General features: G+C 42.5%; 1 protein-coding gene across 1 annotated transcript in view; it reads left to right on the forward strand.

Annotated features, from left to right (window-relative positions):
* Positions 1-15,126, forward strand: part of LOC139171429 (uncharacterized) — a 52,563-nt gene extending 37,437 nt beyond the window's left edge. Inside the window, exon 4 of the mRNA XM_070759658.1 lies at positions 14,842-15,126. Coding sequence (XP_070615759.1) covers positions 14,842-14,850 — 9 coding nt within the window. The 3' untranslated portion in view covers positions 14,851-15,126. The remainder of the gene's footprint in view (positions 1-14,841) is intronic.
* Positions 15,127-18,042: the final 2,916 nt, after the last annotated feature.

An 18,042-nucleotide genomic window follows, 5' to 3' on the forward strand; every position in this document is an offset into this window, starting at 1 on the left:
AAAGAGAGAAAAAAGCCTTCCTGTTCCTTATTCCTGATTCATTTGATAAGTGAGCCAGTTTATCTCCGTCCCTCGTTTGGCCAAGCGAGAACTTTCAAAAGACTGATTTTTTGGGAAGGGGAGGGAAAGGGGTAAAAATACCGGGTAAAGGATCAAGAACCTCTACTACGTTTTTATTCTTTTTAAAAAAAAAAACTTCCTCAAATGCTGATTTTCACAGCAGAAACCTTTTAGATCACAGGAGTAGCTAATTGCTGTTTCTGCCTTGCAGAAAGGCAGGATAAACATTTGGATAAAGCAGAGCTTTAACACTGCCTCTTTGCCAATTTGGGTTTTTTTCCCTTTAATTTCTTTTTTTCATCTTTCTGCTTGCAATTTTTGGAGATACTTGCTAGAAGTAGGGACAGATACAATTAATTTTCCAACCAGAGGACTACTACTACTACTACTTCTTCTCCTCCTCCCCCCTCCCATTCCATGACGTGGAAAATAATTGCTAACGCTAGATATAAAAGTAACAGAACAAGATAACGGGGTGTTTAAAACTCATTAGGATAGTTGTGAGACAAAAATGAGAGAAGATACTTTGCCAAAACTTTGGCTTAATACAGGTAGTCCTCAACTTACGACCATTTGTTTAGTGACTGTTTGAAGTTACAATAGCCCTGAAAAAGTGACTATCAGGACCGTTTCCTGCATTTTTGACCATTGTTGCATCTCTGTCGGTCACGTGATCCAAATTTGGACGCCACCAACAAGGAACGCTCAGACTATAGTTGCTTAGTGGCCATTTAAAGATTACAACAGCACTATATATATATATATAGCCGAGAGGCAAAAAAAGGAGCTGTGATGTTTCTTCAATACACCAGGGTGATTCGACACAAAAATATGTAACCCTTCCCTGGTGTAGAGCTGAAGGGATTGGATACTGTAGCCTAGAGGTTAATTCTCTGCCTTACAAGGCAAAGGTTGCAGGTTCAAGTCCCAGTGAGGGTATGGCTAGCTGATGAGGCCAAAATAAGGCCAAAATAGATCTATCCTAGTCTCCCTTAATTTTCAAATTCAGCAAAAAACATGTGACATATAGATTTTCACGGGTAGATTTTCACGGGTACAGGTATGATGGTCTTGGTATCTTCGGGTTTCTTCCTGTGTAGGATTTAGACCCCAGGTGTTACCCCACTGACTCACCAGGAAGTTTCTACACAGCAGGCAATTGCTGAGCCATCAAACCACACCCAGCCACCAGTATTTATAGAAGGAGGGCAGCTCAGGTCTCGCTGTGTTCGCCCTAGAACAAGGACAGAAGCACCAGCCTGAAGATGACGAGTGGGACCTCGTCGAAACGTCGCCAGAAATGTCCAAATCCTACACGGGAAGAAACCCGAAGATGCCAAGACCTTAATTTTTTTAAATTAAGGGAGACTAGGATGGCACCATTTCGGCCTTGTTCTATATACAGTGGTACCTCATGATACGAACCCCTCGTCATACGAACTTTTCGAGATACGAACCCAGGGTTCGGAATTTTTTTGCCTCTTCTTACGAACTTTTTTCACCTTACGAACCTACCGCTGCCGCTGGGATGCCCCGCCTCCAGACTTTCGTTGCAAGCCAAGCCCCAGTTTTTGCGATCCTGGGATCCCGAGGCTCCCCTCCATGGGAAACCCCACCTCCTGATTTCCGCAAAAACGCGATGCTGTAGGGAAATCCCAGGAGGGGATTAGAAACCTCGTCCTGGAACCAATTAAGTTCGTAAGACGAGGTATTACTGTATATATTCTGTGACTTACGACCCGGTCCTTACACTTATGACCACCTCAGCATCTCCATGGGCACTTGGTAACTTGGTAAATTGTTCTGACATGACAAACATGGCAAACCGCCTGTAGTTGAAGCATTGATTCCTTTATTAGGCATACCGGCAAAAAAGTTTCTCTCATCACAGGATAAGATTTCTGTCTGGCCAGTAGATGAATAGCCCTCTGCCACATCTATTCATCTCCACCCCCTGCCTTTTATCCCCAGAGCTAAGGTGGGGCTATGCTAGTAGCAGTGGCTCTTCTGTCCCGAGGTCTGGCCCATAGATCTCCACTGTTCTCCTATCCCCTGGGTTCTGTATTGGCAGTTCTGTGTTAGCAAAAAGTTCAGAAGAGAAGGATTTAGGGTTCATGATTTCTGGCAGTCACAAAAAGGGTGAATGGTGGGATCAGGAGGTAGGGAAAGCAGGTAGAATGCTTGGCTGCATAGCTAGAGGTATAACAAGCAGGAAGAGGGAGATTGTGATCTCGCTGTATATAGTGCTGGCGAGACCCCAATTCCAATATACTGCGTCCAGTTCTGGAGACCTCACCTACAAAAAGAGATGGATCAAATTGGACAGGTCCAAAGACGGGCTACAATAATGGTGGAAGGTCTTAAGCATCAAACTGATCAGGAAAGACTTCATGAACTCCATCTGTCTAGTCTGGAGGACAGAAGGGAAAGGGGGGGACAGGATTGAAACATTTAAATATGTTCAAGTGTTAAATAAGGTTCAGGAGGGGAGTGTTTTTAATAGGAGAGTGAACCCAAGAACAAGGGGGCACAATCTGAGGTGAGTTGGGGGAAAGATCAGAAGCAACGCGAGAAAATATTATTTGACTGAAAGAGCAGTAGATGCTTGGAACAAACTTCCAGCAGACGTGGTTGGTCAATCCACAGGAACTGGATTTAAACATGCCTGGGATAAACATAGATCCATCCTAAAATACAGGAAATAGTAGAAGGGCAGACTAGATGGACCAGGAGGTCTTTTTTCTGCCGTCAATCTTCTAGGTTTCTGTGGATCCATGCATCAGCACAGGACCGTTTGCATATCGTCATCTGTGAAACTGGGCCGCAACTCATTTAACAACTCCCTCGGCTAGGGCTGGAGAGTCTGTCCCAGCTGTGGCCACAATTTGAGGACCACCTGTAGCGTTGTTAACGGCCAAGGAAGGAATCCATATGGGTTTGAAGCTGTTTCCCTGGGCCTGCTGATGAATCTGGCTTTCTTCCCCTGACGCTATATATAGATTATCGCTGGATCGTTCATGTTCCATTTGTAAAAGCATCCTATAAAAAACGCAGCCTCCTTCCTTTTGAGCCAAGCCCAATTAATATACATCTTTGAAGCGGTCTCGTCTTCCCGTAGCCGTCCTCTTTCTTTCCAATATTTATAAGCCGCCTCTTAAGGCATCAAATGCCTTCTAAGGTGGCGCCTTCCACCAGCTGAGCTATCATTTGCCCAGTGAAAGATGATTTCAGAAACAATATATTTATAAACAAAGCAGGATTGGAATCGTACGAAGGAACCAAAGCGGTAGAAGAAGAAAAGCAGGCCGGTGGGCACAGAATAATTTAAAACCAGCAGAGCCAGAAGACTGTTAAAAAAAATAATAACATTGAAACGAGTGAAATCTATGGGATTACAGAACTCTCCTGGCCAAATCCAATTGGGAAGTGGGCAAAACAGAAGATTATCGTACGATCACAATGAACGTCAAAAGCTATAGATCACACGCAGATGAATTTGTTATTTCCAACGCCCGTTTTCTGCCCTCCCTTCTTTCCTGTAAATCTGAATATTCTTCATTTCTCCTGCCTAACTTCAGGGTTCATTGGCCTCCTGCTGCATTCAACCTTGTTCTCATAGCAAAGCTTGTCTAAACTAATCCTGAGGTGACCAGTTTGTTTGTTTTTTAAAAAAACTCTTGGTTTTTTTTAAGCCAGCTTAACATGGAGCCTGACCTTGGTTTGGGCTGAGAAGGCATGGCTTGCCCACGGCTATACCATTGACTTCCATAACTAAGGGAAGAATAGAACCCAGGTCCCCCCACTGCTAGTCCAAAGCCTTTCCATCTACACTATACCGACCCTTTTTAATATTATATACGTAACAGTCTATGGCAGTGATGGCGAACCTTTTTTCCCTCGGGTGCCGAAAGAGCGTGGGCATGCACTATTGTGCATGCGCGAGTGCCCACAGCCATAAATCAATGCCTGGGGAGGGTGAAAATAGCTTCTCTTGCCCCCTGGAAGGCCCTTGGGAGGTTGGAAATGGCCTGTTTCCCAACTTCTGGTGGGCCCAATAGCCTCGTGTTTCACCCTCCCTGGGCTCCAAAGGCTTCCCTGGAGCCGGGGAAGGGTAAAAATGGCCTCCCCATCCCTCTGGAGGATCTCTGGAAGCCAAAAAGGCCCTACCAGAGCCTCTGTGTGATCCAAAAAGCAGCTGGCTGGCACACACTTGCACGTTGGAATTGAGCTAGGGCAACAGCTCGTGTGCCAGCAGATATAGCTCTGCGTGCCCCCTGTGGCACCTGTGCCATAGGTTCACCATCACTGGTCTATGGTAATAACGAATCTCATAATTATAGCATGCTTGCTATTTTTGCCTTGAAAAGTAATCCTTGACTTACAACAGTTTATTTAGTGACCATTCAAAGTAAACAATGGCACTTAATGACCATTGCAGCATCCCCAGAGTCAAAATTCGGATGCTTGGCACTTTCTCATATTTATGACGGTCCCCCGGGGTGGGTGGGTGTGTCACATGATGCCCTTTTGCGAACTTCTGACCCACAAAATCCAAGAGCAAAGTTGGATTCACCGAACGACCGGTGTTCCTAAGGGAACAATGGCAACAATTTGCTTAATGACGGTGGTGAGGTCCCAATATGGGGCCAAAGCTCCCTTAAGTGCCTCAGTTGGGCTCCGTTGCAGTCTTAAGCCGAGGACTTTTACTGTTCTGCGTAAATGTATAAAATCACATTAAAATTGACCTATAAAATGCCAGTTTGATACCTGGAAATGCATCCTATAAAAAGCAACTGGATCTCTCTCTCTCTCTCTCTCTTCCTGGAGTGGAATATATATTTTTTAAGGTACATCAAGGCACAGATTCCGCTTGAGTGGAGAAGCTGCCTGAACATAAAAGCCGTTTTGCGGTGTGGCACAATTATTCAGAGAGGTAGGGGAGTCCACCTAACTGGATTTGTTCACGCAGGGAGCAAGAAGTCCATTTCTTTACGACGCTTTAATTTGGATTCTTGCAGCAAGTGGGAAAATTGAGCCTCAATTGTCCTTTTTTTTGAGGGGGGGGGACTCCGTGCTTTGGTGCTTCCCCTAGCTGATGCGCTCCATCGTGTTAGGCGAGCTCTGGCAAGTCTTCAGATTCTGGGTTATAATAGGTGATAACGGGTGTGGAAAGCTGAACACTTCTAGCAAGGGAGTCGGCCTTCTCCAGGTCCGGTCAACTGGACAATGTCGCTTGGCAGGACCTAGGGGAAGAGCCTTCTCTGTGGGAGCCCCCGGTCCTCTGGAATCAGCTCCCCCCAGACATTCGTGTTGCCCCCATCCTCCCCGCCTTCCGTAAGAGTCTATAAAGACTCATATATGCCGCCAAGCTTGGGGTCATTAGATTCTACTTCATGGCCAATGAATGTATTGTGGGCTTGTTTGAATGGACATGTATGTATGCTAATAGGCTTTTTTAATTTTTTTTCAATATAATTCTTAATTTTAATTTTATTTAATCATATCTCAATGTATACTGTTTTATATGTTGTAAGCCGCCCTGGGTCTTCGGAGAGGGGTGGCATATAAATTTAATTAATTAATTAATAATAACAACAACAATAATAACAACAAGGTAGGGCATCTACAGTTCTGAAAAGAATTGCAACAAAGGGGACGGGAGACAAAAACATAGGAAGAACAAGGGAGGGAACTCCATTGCAGTCACGTAATCAAAATTGAGGTTCAATTCAATTCAATTCAATTTATTAGATTTGTATGCCGCCCCTCTCCGAAGACTCTTAGCACCTGGCATGTACTTATGCTGGTTGAAGTGTCCCAGTGTGTGTGTGTGTGTGCGTGTGTGTGTCACGATTTCCTTCAGCCACCTTCCGACCAGTAAAATTGATGGGGAACTTGGATTCCCATAACCACCCTGTGACTAACTCAATGTTAGGTCCCACAGAGTCGGCCTTCTCTAGGCCCCATCAACTAGACAGTGTCGCTTGGCGGGGCCTAGGGGAAGAGCCTTCTCTGTGGGGGGCCCGGCCCTCTGGAACCAGCTCCCCCCCAGGAGATTCGTACTGCCCCCCACCCTCCTTGCCTTTTGCAAGAGCCTTAAGACTCATCTATGCTGCCAGGCTTGGGGCCATTAGACTCTAGGCCCCTGGCCGACGAATGATATGTATGTCGTTGTTGAGTGGGAATTACTGGTTTTTAATATAATGGGGATTTTAGATTATGTCGCCAGGCCCGGGCCAATTAGATTTGGCCCCTGGCCAACGAATGATTGTATGGTTGTTGTACGAATGGGTGCGACTGGTTTTAATATAGCTAGGAATTTTAAAATAGTTATCTAATTTTTGTTTGTTTGTCTGTTTGTTCGATTTTTATGCCGCCCTTCTCCTTAGACTCAAGGCGGCTTACAACAAGTTAGCAATAGCACTTCTTAACAGAGGCAGCCTATTGTCCCCACAATCCGGGTCCTCATTTTACCCACCTCGGAAGAATGGAAAGCTGAGTCAACCTTTAGCCGGTGATCAGATTTGAACCGCTGACCTACAGATCAACAGGCAGCTTCAGTGGCCTGCAGTACAGCACTCTACCTGGCTCTCTTTTAATTTAATTAATTGGATTGATTTTTATTGTAACTTGCTTTTTAAAAATATGTTGTAAGCCTCCCTGAGTCTTCGGAGAAGGTCGGCACAGAAATTCAATAAATAAATAAGTAAATAGATGACTCAAAACCCACTGAACCAATGTTTCGCTTAGCAACGGAAATGCTGGGCTTCGTTGCGGTCGTAAGTCGAGGATTGCCTGTAGTTGAGTACATTATCTTTCTAATGGCGCAGTGGGGTTTAACCGGGGAGAGGATACCATATTATGTCATCTCTTATGGGGTGTTTAATACACACAGACACACACATACACACACCTCTCCTTGCTCTCTCCGTCTCGTCTATAATTTCCCGGCTCCCCTTTCCGGAGCGTGGAACAATACTAAACCGCGACGGCTCTTGAAAAGATTGCGTGCCACATACTGACAGGCCTGATGGGATATTGATTCTTCCTTTCTGTAAGGTTTAAAATGGCTCGCCGGGCCTCCCAGCGCGAAGCACATACTAGGGCAGCCGCCATGCCAGACTGAGGCTTTTTGTGCAGGAACAAAACGACGGACGGGTTTCAATTCTTCTTCCGGGAGGCTGGGATTGTCAGAAAGGGGAGGGGGGAAGCCAGCAATCCCCCCCACCTCTCCCCTCCGGCTCAGACAGGCATTTCCAAGAAATTAGCTCGTTTTCTTTCCAGAGGGGGGGGGGGGGGGCAGGCGCGTGTGCTGCAAATGACCTTGACCGAATTTAAATTGAGGAGGGATGGGGGTCCTGTGGGCAGTGGGTTGCCGTTGGACCTCCCCACCAAAAAGGGCTTTTTGAAAGATCAGACTCGATTGAGATGGGAGAATGCGAATAGGAAGGAATTTTTTTTAAAAAAAGAGCCAGTATTGTAATTGCCACCAGAAAGGTGAAAGCGGAATAAGGATGGGATGATGTTCTTATCATCCATAGTAGCCTCTCCTTGCCAACGATGCCTCTTCAGTGCAGATCGAGGAAGGCCCGTGTGTAGTATAATAATAATAATAATAATAACAACAACAACAACAACAACAAAACAAACAAAGCTTACAAATCAAAAAGCGGCAGAAATTCTCAATGTCAGAGAATCGCACAATCATGAAATGTTATTACAACTCGGAGCCTGAAAAACGTGGATATCAAAGACGGATGTATCAATTATGGAAACAAGAACATGCACACTCAAAGATAACAGAACTTCGACTGGCCGATCAGCGTCGACTCATAATCAGGAACCAAATGTTCAGTGAAGTCGAATTAGAAGAAATACAGAAAATTTGTAAAATAGAAACACCAAAATCTGATCTGGCACCAGTAGAAGCTCCAATAAGATCTGGAGTCACTGCACGACTGGAACCTGATGAAAACTTGGAAAGACAGCAAGAAGCTGCAGATGAGACACTTGGCACTATAACTCAAAGGCAGCAAGAACTGAAGGACCAAGTACTTGCTCATGCAGGGTCCAAGGCAGAGCGAAAGAGACTGCCAGCCTTAAAAAACATAAGCAAGAAACAACTTGTCCCACTGATGGAAGATATTAACTCTGTACTTGCAACTGTCAATGTAACTTCAATTGAACAATTGAATCAGCTTGCCTACAGTACAGCTGTGATAGTAACTGAAGAACTAGGGTTACTGCAACAGAAACCAATCGGAAAACCAACTGGAAAACCAAAATGGAAAATCCGACTAGAACTGAAAATCAAAAGCTTGAGATCAGATGCAAGTAACTTGAAGAACATTAAGGAGCAGAAACTGAACAATCAGAAGATCAAAGACTATTTGACAAAAAAGTACTGGCTTAGTACAAGAAAGATCGAGGAAGCTCTGGAAATTGTAAAGCAGCAGATAACAGCAACAGCCAGGAAAATTGAGCGATATGAAGCTAGTATCTCCCAGTACAGGTAAAATCAAACATTTCAATCCAGCCAGAGGCAGTTCTACCAGAACCTGCATCAGCAAACAGATAATAAAATTGAAAAGCCAGAGGTGAAAATAACAACAAAGTTCTGGAAAGATCTCTGGGAGGTCGAAAAGGACTATAACAATACTGCTGGGTGGATAAAGGAGTTTGAGAAAAAATTCTCAAAGAGCAATATGCAGCAGCTGAAAAAAACACCTGAAATGATTGCAAAAAGAGCGAAGAAAGTAAAGAACTGGACATCCCCTGGCACTGATCAGGTGCATGGTTTTTGGCTGAAATACCTGACCAGCCTGCATGCAAAAATGGCCGAATTGTTCAACAAAATGCGGCAGACAGGAAATATCAGTGAATGGCATACAACTGGCAGAACATGTATAATACAGAAAGACGCAGCGAAAGGAGCCATACCAGGAAACTACAGGCCAATAACATGTTTGCCAACCATGGTCAAACTTCTGACAGGTATCATAGCTGACAGAATTTAGGACTACCTAGAAGAAAATGACATCATGCCAGTGGAGCAAAAGGGCAATAAAAGATGAACCAGAGGTACGAAAGACCACCTCCTAATTGATAAAATGATTTCGGAGAACTGTAAGAACAGGAAAACAAACTTATACATGACCTGGATTGACTACAAGAAAGCCTTTGACTCATTGCCACACAGCTGGATCATAAAATGCCTGGAAGTCATTGGAGTCAATGAAAACATCAGGAAATTCATAGAAAAGGTGATGAAATATTGGAAGACTGAGCTTTTTGTTGGGAATGAAAGCTATGGACTGATCAACATCAGAAGGGGCATCTTCCAGGGGGACTCTTTGTCCCCATTGCTATTCATCATTGCTATAATCCTGCTGTCACTCATCCTACGGAAAATAAATCTAGGCTACCAAACTGCTAGGAATTCACCCAAAATTTCACACCTGCTGTATATGGATGACTGAAGTTGTACGGAAAATCAGAAACTGAGATACAGTCACTAACCAACTGTGCGAATCTTCAGCAATGATATCAGCATGGAGTTTGGCCTGGATAAATGTGCCACAGTGGCACTGAAAAGGGGGAAAATCACTGAAAGTGAGGGCATTGAAATGCCAAATGCTCAAACCATCAAGTGCCACCAGCCAGAAGCCTACAGACACTTGGGCATCTTGCAACTGGATAATATCAAGAATGGTCATGTGAAAACTGATCAGCAAAGAGTACATCCAGAGGACCAGAAAATTTTTGAAGAGCAAACTGAATGGTGGCAACACTATCAAGGCTATAAATACTTGGGCCATACCTGCCATTAGATACACAGCTGGCATAGTGAACTGCACTCAAGCAGAGCTGGACAACTTGGATAAGAAAGCCAGAAAATTAATGACGATCCATCATGCACTACACCCTCGCAGTGACATTGACAGGCTGTATTTACCAAGGAAAATAGGCGACAGAGGACTTTTGCAAGTGAAGCAGACAGTGGAAGAAGAGAAGCATGCATTAGCTGACTATGTGAAGGAGAGCAAAGAGTCAGTGTTGATGGAGGTCAACAATAGGAAGCTTCTCAAGGTGAAGCAAACCAAGGACCAGTATAGAAAAACTGTAACTCAATCTCGTATGGACAGTTGGTGGAACAAAGCATTGCATCACCAGTTCTCTGAGAAGATTGAAGGCAAAGTGGATAAAGAAAAGACCTGGTCATGGCTTACAAGTGGAACACTCAAAAAGGAGACAGAAGGACTAATACTGGCAGCACAAGAACAGGCCATTAGAACAAATGTTGTCAAAGCCAGAATTGAAAAATCAACAGACAATCCAAAGTGCAGACTCTGTAAAGAAACAGATGAAACAATTGATCACATACTCAGCTGCTGCAAAAAGATCGCACAGACTGACTACAAGCATAGACATGATGCTGTGGCACAGATGATCCACTGGAACTTGTGCCGGAACTACCATTTACCATTGGCAAAGAACTGGTGGGATCATAAGCCTGAAAAAGTGATCGAAAATGAGCAAGCCAAACTACTGTGGGACTTCCGACTTCAGACTGACCGAATTCTGAAGCATAACACACCAGACATCCTGATTGTGGAGAAAAAGAAAGTATGGATCATCGACATCGCAATCCCAGGGGACAGCAGAATCGAGGAGAAGCAGCTAGAGAAATTAGTCAAATACGAAGATCTAAAAATCGAGCTGCAACGACTCTGGCATAAGCCAGTGAAAGTGGTCCCAGTGGTACTTGGCATGCTGGGCACAGTGCCAAAGGATCTCAGTGGACATTTGAAAACCATCGGAATTGACAAAATCTCCACCTGTCAGTTGCAAAAGGCCGCTTTACTGGGATCGGCAAACATAATTCGCCGCTACATCACGCAGCCCTAGGTGCTTGGGAAGTGCCCGACTGGTGATGAAATACAAAATCCAGTATAGTGATCTCGTTTGCTGTGTTGTATTGACATAATAATGATAATGATAATAATGATAATGATAATGATAATAATAATTATTATCATTATTATTATTTATTAGACTTTTATGCCGCCCCTCTCCGAAGACTCGGCTGACAACAAAATACAAAGCACAAATCTAATCTTAAAACAATTATAAAAACCCATTATAAAAACAGTCATACCATCCAATTAAACCATACGTAAAATGAAACAGCTATGGGTCAGTTATGTCCCCCAAGCCTGGCAGCATATGTGGGTTTTCAGTAATTTGCGAAAGGCAAGGAGGGTGGGGGCAGTCCTGATCTCCGAGAGGAGTTGATTCCAGAGGGCCAGGGCCTCCACAGAGAAGGCTCTTCTCCTGGGGCCCACCAGACAACATTGTTTTGTCTTCGGGACCTGGAGAAGGCCAACTCTGTGGGACCTGATTGGTCGCTGGAATTCGTGCGGCAGAAACATAGAAACATAGAAGACTGACGGCAGAAAAAGGCCTCATGGTCCATCTAGTCTGCCCTTATACTATTTTCTGTATTTTATCTTAGGATGGATATATGTTTATCCCAGGCATGTTTAAATTCAGTTACTGTGGATTTACCAACCACGTCTGCTGGAAGTTTGTTCCAAGGATCTACTACTCTTTCAGTAAAATAATATTTTCTCACGTTGCTTTTGATCTTTCCCCCAATTCATGTGTAAAATAATGCATTATTCTTGACATATATTTAATATGTGTGAAAATCTACGAAAACATATATAATATATTATATGTATGTATGTATGTACTGTATGTATGTATGTATATATATATATATATAATGTACACTGAGAACATATGCACCAAAGACAAATTCCTCGTGTGTCCAGTCACACTTGGCCAATAAAGAATTCTATTCTTTTCTGTTATGTTGTGTTCTGCATTTCTGTTCTATTCTTTCTAATTTCTGTTCTGTTCTATTCTACATTCCATTATTCTATTATTCTATCCTATTCTGTCTATTATTATTCTACTCTACTCTATATTCTTTCGAGATACGTGGTGTTTGTCACTAAAAGGCATAATTTCAATTTGTATTGCTGCCCACTCAGCACAATGCCTCCCCCAACCCTCCCCCCTATAAAGCGTGTAAAGTGGAGTTTCTGAAACGTCTACAAATTGGATGCTTTCCTCAATTGATCCTGGTTTGATGTCGGTCACATGTCTTTGATTTGCATTGGCATCCTTCAGTTTCGAAAGACCATGGTATCATGCTCTTAGTTTTTACATTTAGTTTTTAGATTTTTTTAAATCTTAATTAATTGGATTTCAATGTACATTGTCTTTTTTATATGTTGTAAGGCTGCTCCAAGTCATCAGAGAGGGGCGGCATATAAATCCAATAAAACTAAACTAAACTAACCTCTGGATTACCCAGAGCATGAAGCCTGGGTAGTAGGTTAGTATGTAGGTTAGTCCATCCTCCTTGTCTTCTCTACCCAGTAGGGAAATTGCATGGCGACAAGATTACCTCTAGTGGGTGTGAGGCTACCCAGATTAAAGGCAGGTTGCAGTTCTTAACCTGGGCAAGCTGTCGACCAAGTGGGCAGCCTGTGCAGAAGCTTTTGATTCCCAGTGGACGAAACCAGAGCCGGAAGGCGCTCTAGAGGTCACTTAATCCAACCCCCTTGCTCAGGAGGCAGGCTCCACGGCGGCAGTCAGAGGCCATCCAGTTTGCCTCTAAGGAAGGTGGTCACTCTTAATGTGGCAGCCAGGTCCATTGCACATCATGTGGACATTAAGCACAAGCTGGGAGGTCCCTGGTAAGGGGATGGACTACGTGACCTCTCAGGCTCCACTCGACTCCTGGGAATCAAAGCTTGTGGGTTTTGGGTTTTGGACATCGCTCACCTATTCTTGTCTAATCCTTGTTGCTTGTATTCTAAGATTTTTATTAATATTGTTTCTTTATTGCTTATTTGACCCCTATGACAATCATTAAGTGTTGTACCACATGATTCTGGACAAATCTATATTTTCTTTTATGTACACTGAGAGCATCTGCACCAAAGACAAATTCCTTGTGTGTCCAATCACACTTGGCCAATAAAGAATTTCTATTCTGTTCTGTTCTGTTCTATTCTATTCTAATTTCTATTCTATTATTCTATTCTATTCTATTCTATTCTAATTTCTATTCTATTCTATTATTATTCTATTATTCTATTATTCTATTATATTCTATTATTTCTATTCTATTCTAATTTCTATTCTATTCTATTCTGTCTATTAGTATTCTATTATTCTATTCTATTCTATTCTTGAGTCTGAATCCTTTTCTTAAAGGAATTGAGATTTTTCAATGAAACATCAATGAATATTTAATATTTATGCCAAATTGGCACTCCCCTCCCACGCACACTAAGTGATCAAACTGCTGGTACAAAAGCCATCCTTCATAAGATGCGTTTTTCTCACCCATTTGTGGCAAGACGCAGCCAACCGTGGTTTATCATTCTGGTTTAGCCGAAGTACTATCTCCCCCCCCCCCCTTTCCTTCGATCTGATAAAATGACTCTTAAAACTTTTATGGAGTAGAAACATCCAGAAAAATGGAAAAGAATAAGCTTGAAATGTTTCTGATCCCAGAAGGGTCTGCGAGACGCAAAGCCGTCCGTCCTTCCCTTTCAGCAATCCGGATTTCAAATCACTTTAAGATCCCTTGCGTAGTGATCACAATTTTTAAAGACCATTTTATTGTAGAGTTAAATTGGTGCTTAAGCGCTAATATATAATTCATGTTGGCATTGATAACGTTGGCCGTATTGAAAGCTGGCCGGATCAAATAACCACTGGATGCTAGATTTCTTTTTTATAAGAGGGCCGTGTGTGTGTTTGTGTGCGTGTGTAAAACAAAACAAACCCTGGTTTAGCAGGGCATTATTTATTTATTTATTGGATTTGTATGCCGCCCCTTTCCGTAAGGTAGTTTATTTCTGGTTTATTTGTGAATTTGAGTGGCTTGTGTATTATGAAACAAAGATAAATTGTTCAACGTTTGTGGTGCTTGGGCCCAAATTCTCAATACAGAGACTCCTCAACTTACGACAGTTCATTTAGTAACCGTTCAAAGTTACAACGGCAGTGAAAGTGATTTTGGGCCGAGGCAAGGTCACGTGACCAAAATTCAAACATTCGGCCACTGGCTCATATTTATGATGGCCACTGCGTCCGGGGGGGGGGCACGTGCTCCTCTTTTACGACCTTCCGACAAGCCAGATTCATGTGGCGATTGTGTAACTTACTTTAACAACCGCAGGGATTTCCTAAACAACGGTGGCTGGGAAGGCCGTAAAATGGGCCCCCCAAAAATATATCACTTGACCAATGTCTTACTTAGCAGCAGAACGTTTGGCCTCCCTTGTGTGTCGTAAGTCGAGGACTACCTCTATAATGGTTTGTTTTTTTCGGGCCCAGTTAAATCGTGGCTTCGTTTAATGTTAAAAACCAAGCACTTGATTCCTGTTCTAGTTGTTCTGCACTGCATTATAAACCCACCCACCCCCAGGGTTTTAATTCAAAGACAATAATAGCAAAAAATATATATCAATTTCTGTGATATTTTTCTCACCGTCTTCCCCATTGGCTTTTCCTGCATTATTATTATTATTATTATTATTATTATTATTATTATTATTATTATTTTGCTGAGTGGAAGGTGACTGTGTTTGCTGATGCCTGTTTACTGTTTTGCATTGTTTTGTTTTGCAGTAAATTTGAATTGTTTAGGTTGTCCAGGTTTTTTTGACTCATTGTAGCTCCTTTGTTTTGCAGAGATCTTGACGCAGCCGCCATTTTGGAATTCTTTTTAATAATGTGACCCTTCACCTTTGATCCCCTGACCTGCATTATCTTGGTAACCATTTCATTTTTTAATTTAATTTTTCATTTATTTATTTATTTTGGTTTAAATTTTTGTTTGTGTTTTGTAACATTTCACCTTCTTAAATTGTAACATTCTTTGACTTCCCTGAATATAAATACTCTTTGTTTTGCCTGTAAATGTGTTAGTCTCATTTTCCTTTGATTAAAATTCATTTCAAGTTTTTTTGAAAAATATACCAGTTCTCATTGTTTTTATTTTGATGTTTAACAATGTGCGAGCTTTTTATCCGTTGTGTTACTTTTGTTTTGTAGCCATGTGTTCCCAAAACATTTATAAACTAACAGTCACTTTATTAAAATAGTTTTACACTTAAATATTTTCATTTTTCTTTCTTTTATCCCCCCTTTTACCCCCAATTATATTTTAGCAGTCACAACTGAGCCAAAAAATAGCCAACCGTGATTGTGTTTTGACACGTAATTTCTATTTCCAGTAGTTTCCTTTTTGAGGTCACTTTCCATTGCAAGTTGAATTTCAGTAAAACATTGTACGTGAGAACGTGTTCTTCCTTTAATTAGCCTCCCTTTTCATTTAATTAAATAGCCACCCAATTAGTCCCGAAAATGATGAATTCCAGATACAAAAAAATACCCATTCTTATTTAATAAGACACCATCCTTGATTTTTGACCAAATTTAAGCCCAACATTTTTGTTGCTTAGTGAGACAATTGTTAAGTGAAAATTTGGCCCCATTTTATGAACCTTCCCTGCTACGGTTGTTAAGCGAATCGCTTCAGTGGTTAAATTAGTAACGTGGTCGTTAAGCGAATCCGGCTTCTCCTTTGACATTTTGCCGGTCAAAACGCCTCAAAAAGGGTGTTGCGTGACCCCAGAACACTGTGACCATTGTAACTACGAGTCAGTTGCCGAGCACCTGAATTTTCATCATTTGTCCACAGGGATGTTTGCAATGGCTGTAAGGGTGAAAAACGGCCCCATGGCCCCCTTTTTTCAGTGCCGTTGTAACTTGCAACGGTCACGAAACGTAGGGTTATAAGTCGAGGAATCCACACACACACACAGAGTGCATTCAGAAAGTATTCAATCCCCCATCACTTTTGTCAATTTTGTTATGGTGCAGCCTGATGGAGGTATAACGAGCAGGAAGAGGGAGATTGTGACCCCGCTGTATAGAGCGCTGGGGAGACCCCATTGGTAATAATACTGTGTCCAGTTCTGGAGACCTCACCTACAAAAAGACGGGCTACAAAAACGGTGGAAGGTCTTAAGCATAAAACCTATCAGGAAAGGCTTCATGAACTCCATCTGTCTAGTCTGGAGGACAGAAGGGAAAGGGGGGACACGATCGAAACATTTAAATATGTTAAAGGGTTAAATAAGGTCCAGGAGGGAAGTGTTTTTAATAGGAAAGTGAACACAAGGACAAGGGGGCACAGTCTGAGGTTAGTTGGGGGAAAGAACAGAAGCAATGTGAGAAAATATTATTTGCCTGAAAGAGGAGTAGATGCTTGGAACAAACTTCCAGCAGACATGGTTGGTCAATCCACAGTAACTGAATTTAAACATGCCTGGGGTAAACATATATCCATCCTAAGATAAAATACAGGAAATAGTATAAGGGCAGACTGGATGGACCAGGAGGTCTTTTTCTGCCATCAATCTTCTCTGTTTTTATGATTCTACAGTTGTTGAAATTTTTTTTGTTAATCTACACCCAGTTACTCCATAATGACAAAGGGAAAATAGAAATGTTTAGAAATGTCTCCTGGCTTGAACTGTTGTAAGCCAAGGACTGTCTGCAAACCGCTTGATCTAAATGTGCCCCCCTTAAGAGAGGTTACTAGCACCTTGCAAATGTTTGTATGTAAGTGTGTCTCATTCACAGAGGACTGTGGTATCCTTTGGAGATGCTGTTACATCTGGGGAGGGGACTGGATAGAGATGCTATGGAATCCCACTTATTTTCCTTCCGCCTTAAATTCCCCCTTCCCTGTTCTTTCCTGCATTTATCCATATACACTGCTCAAAAAAATAAAGGGAACACTTAAACAACACAATATACCTCCAAGTAAATCAAACCTCTGTGAAATCAAACTGTTCATTTAGGAAGCAACACTGACAATCAATTTCACCTGCTGTTGTGCAAATGGAATAGGTGTGCAAATGAAATATTCAATGAGAATATTTCATTCATTCGGATCTAGGATGTGTTCTTTGAGTGTTCCCTTTATTTTTTTGAGCAGTATATAGTGTATATTTGTGTGTGTGTGAGAGAGAGAGAGAGAGACAGATTTTTGCTGATAATGAAAAGGAAAAGAAACTAGTATAGAACTATTTCAAGCTATTTTGCTGTCATCAGCTAGCCATATAGATACCGGGATTTGAACCTGGGCAGTCTGCCTGTAAGGAAGTATTTTTAAAGATAGATAGATAGATAGATAGATAGATAGATAGATAGATAGATAGATAGATAGATAGATAGATAGATAGATAGATAAATAGATAGATAGGGAGAGAGAGAGAGAGATTAGATATATAGATACAGTGATACCTTGTCTTACAAACTTAATTGGTTCCAGGACGAGGTTCTTAAGGTGAAAAGTTTGTAAGACGAAACAATGTTTCCCATAGGAATCAATGGAAAAGCGATTAATGCGTGCAAGCCCAAAATTCACCCCTTTTGCCAGCTGAAGTGCCCATTTTTGCGCTGCTGGGATTCCCCTGAGGCTCCCCTCCATGGGAAACCCCACCTCCAGACTTCTGTGTTTTTGCAATGCTGCAGGGGAATCCCGGCAGGGGAATCCCGGCATCGCAAAAACGAGCACTTCGCTGGCAACGGAAGTCCAGAGGTGGGGTTTCCCAGCGAAGGGAGCATCAGTGAAATCGCAGCATTGCAAAAACACCGAAGTCCTCGAAACCCCACCTCCAGACCTCTGTGTTTTTGCGATGCTACGATTTCACTGAGGCTCCCTTCGCTGGGAAACCCTACCTCCAGACTTTTGTTGCCAGCGAAGCGCCTATTTTTGGGTTGCTGGGATTCCCCTGCAGTATCACAAAAACACGGACGTCCAGAGGTGGGGTTTCCCATGGAAAGGAGCCTCAGGGTAATCCCAGCAGTGCAAAAAAC

This window comes from Erythrolamprus reginae, chromosome 8, assembly GCF_031021105.1.
Source record: "Erythrolamprus reginae isolate rEryReg1 chromosome 8, rEryReg1.hap1, whole genome shotgun sequence".
Lineage (NCBI taxonomy): Eukaryota > Metazoa > Chordata > Lepidosauria > Squamata > Dipsadidae > Erythrolamprus > Erythrolamprus reginae.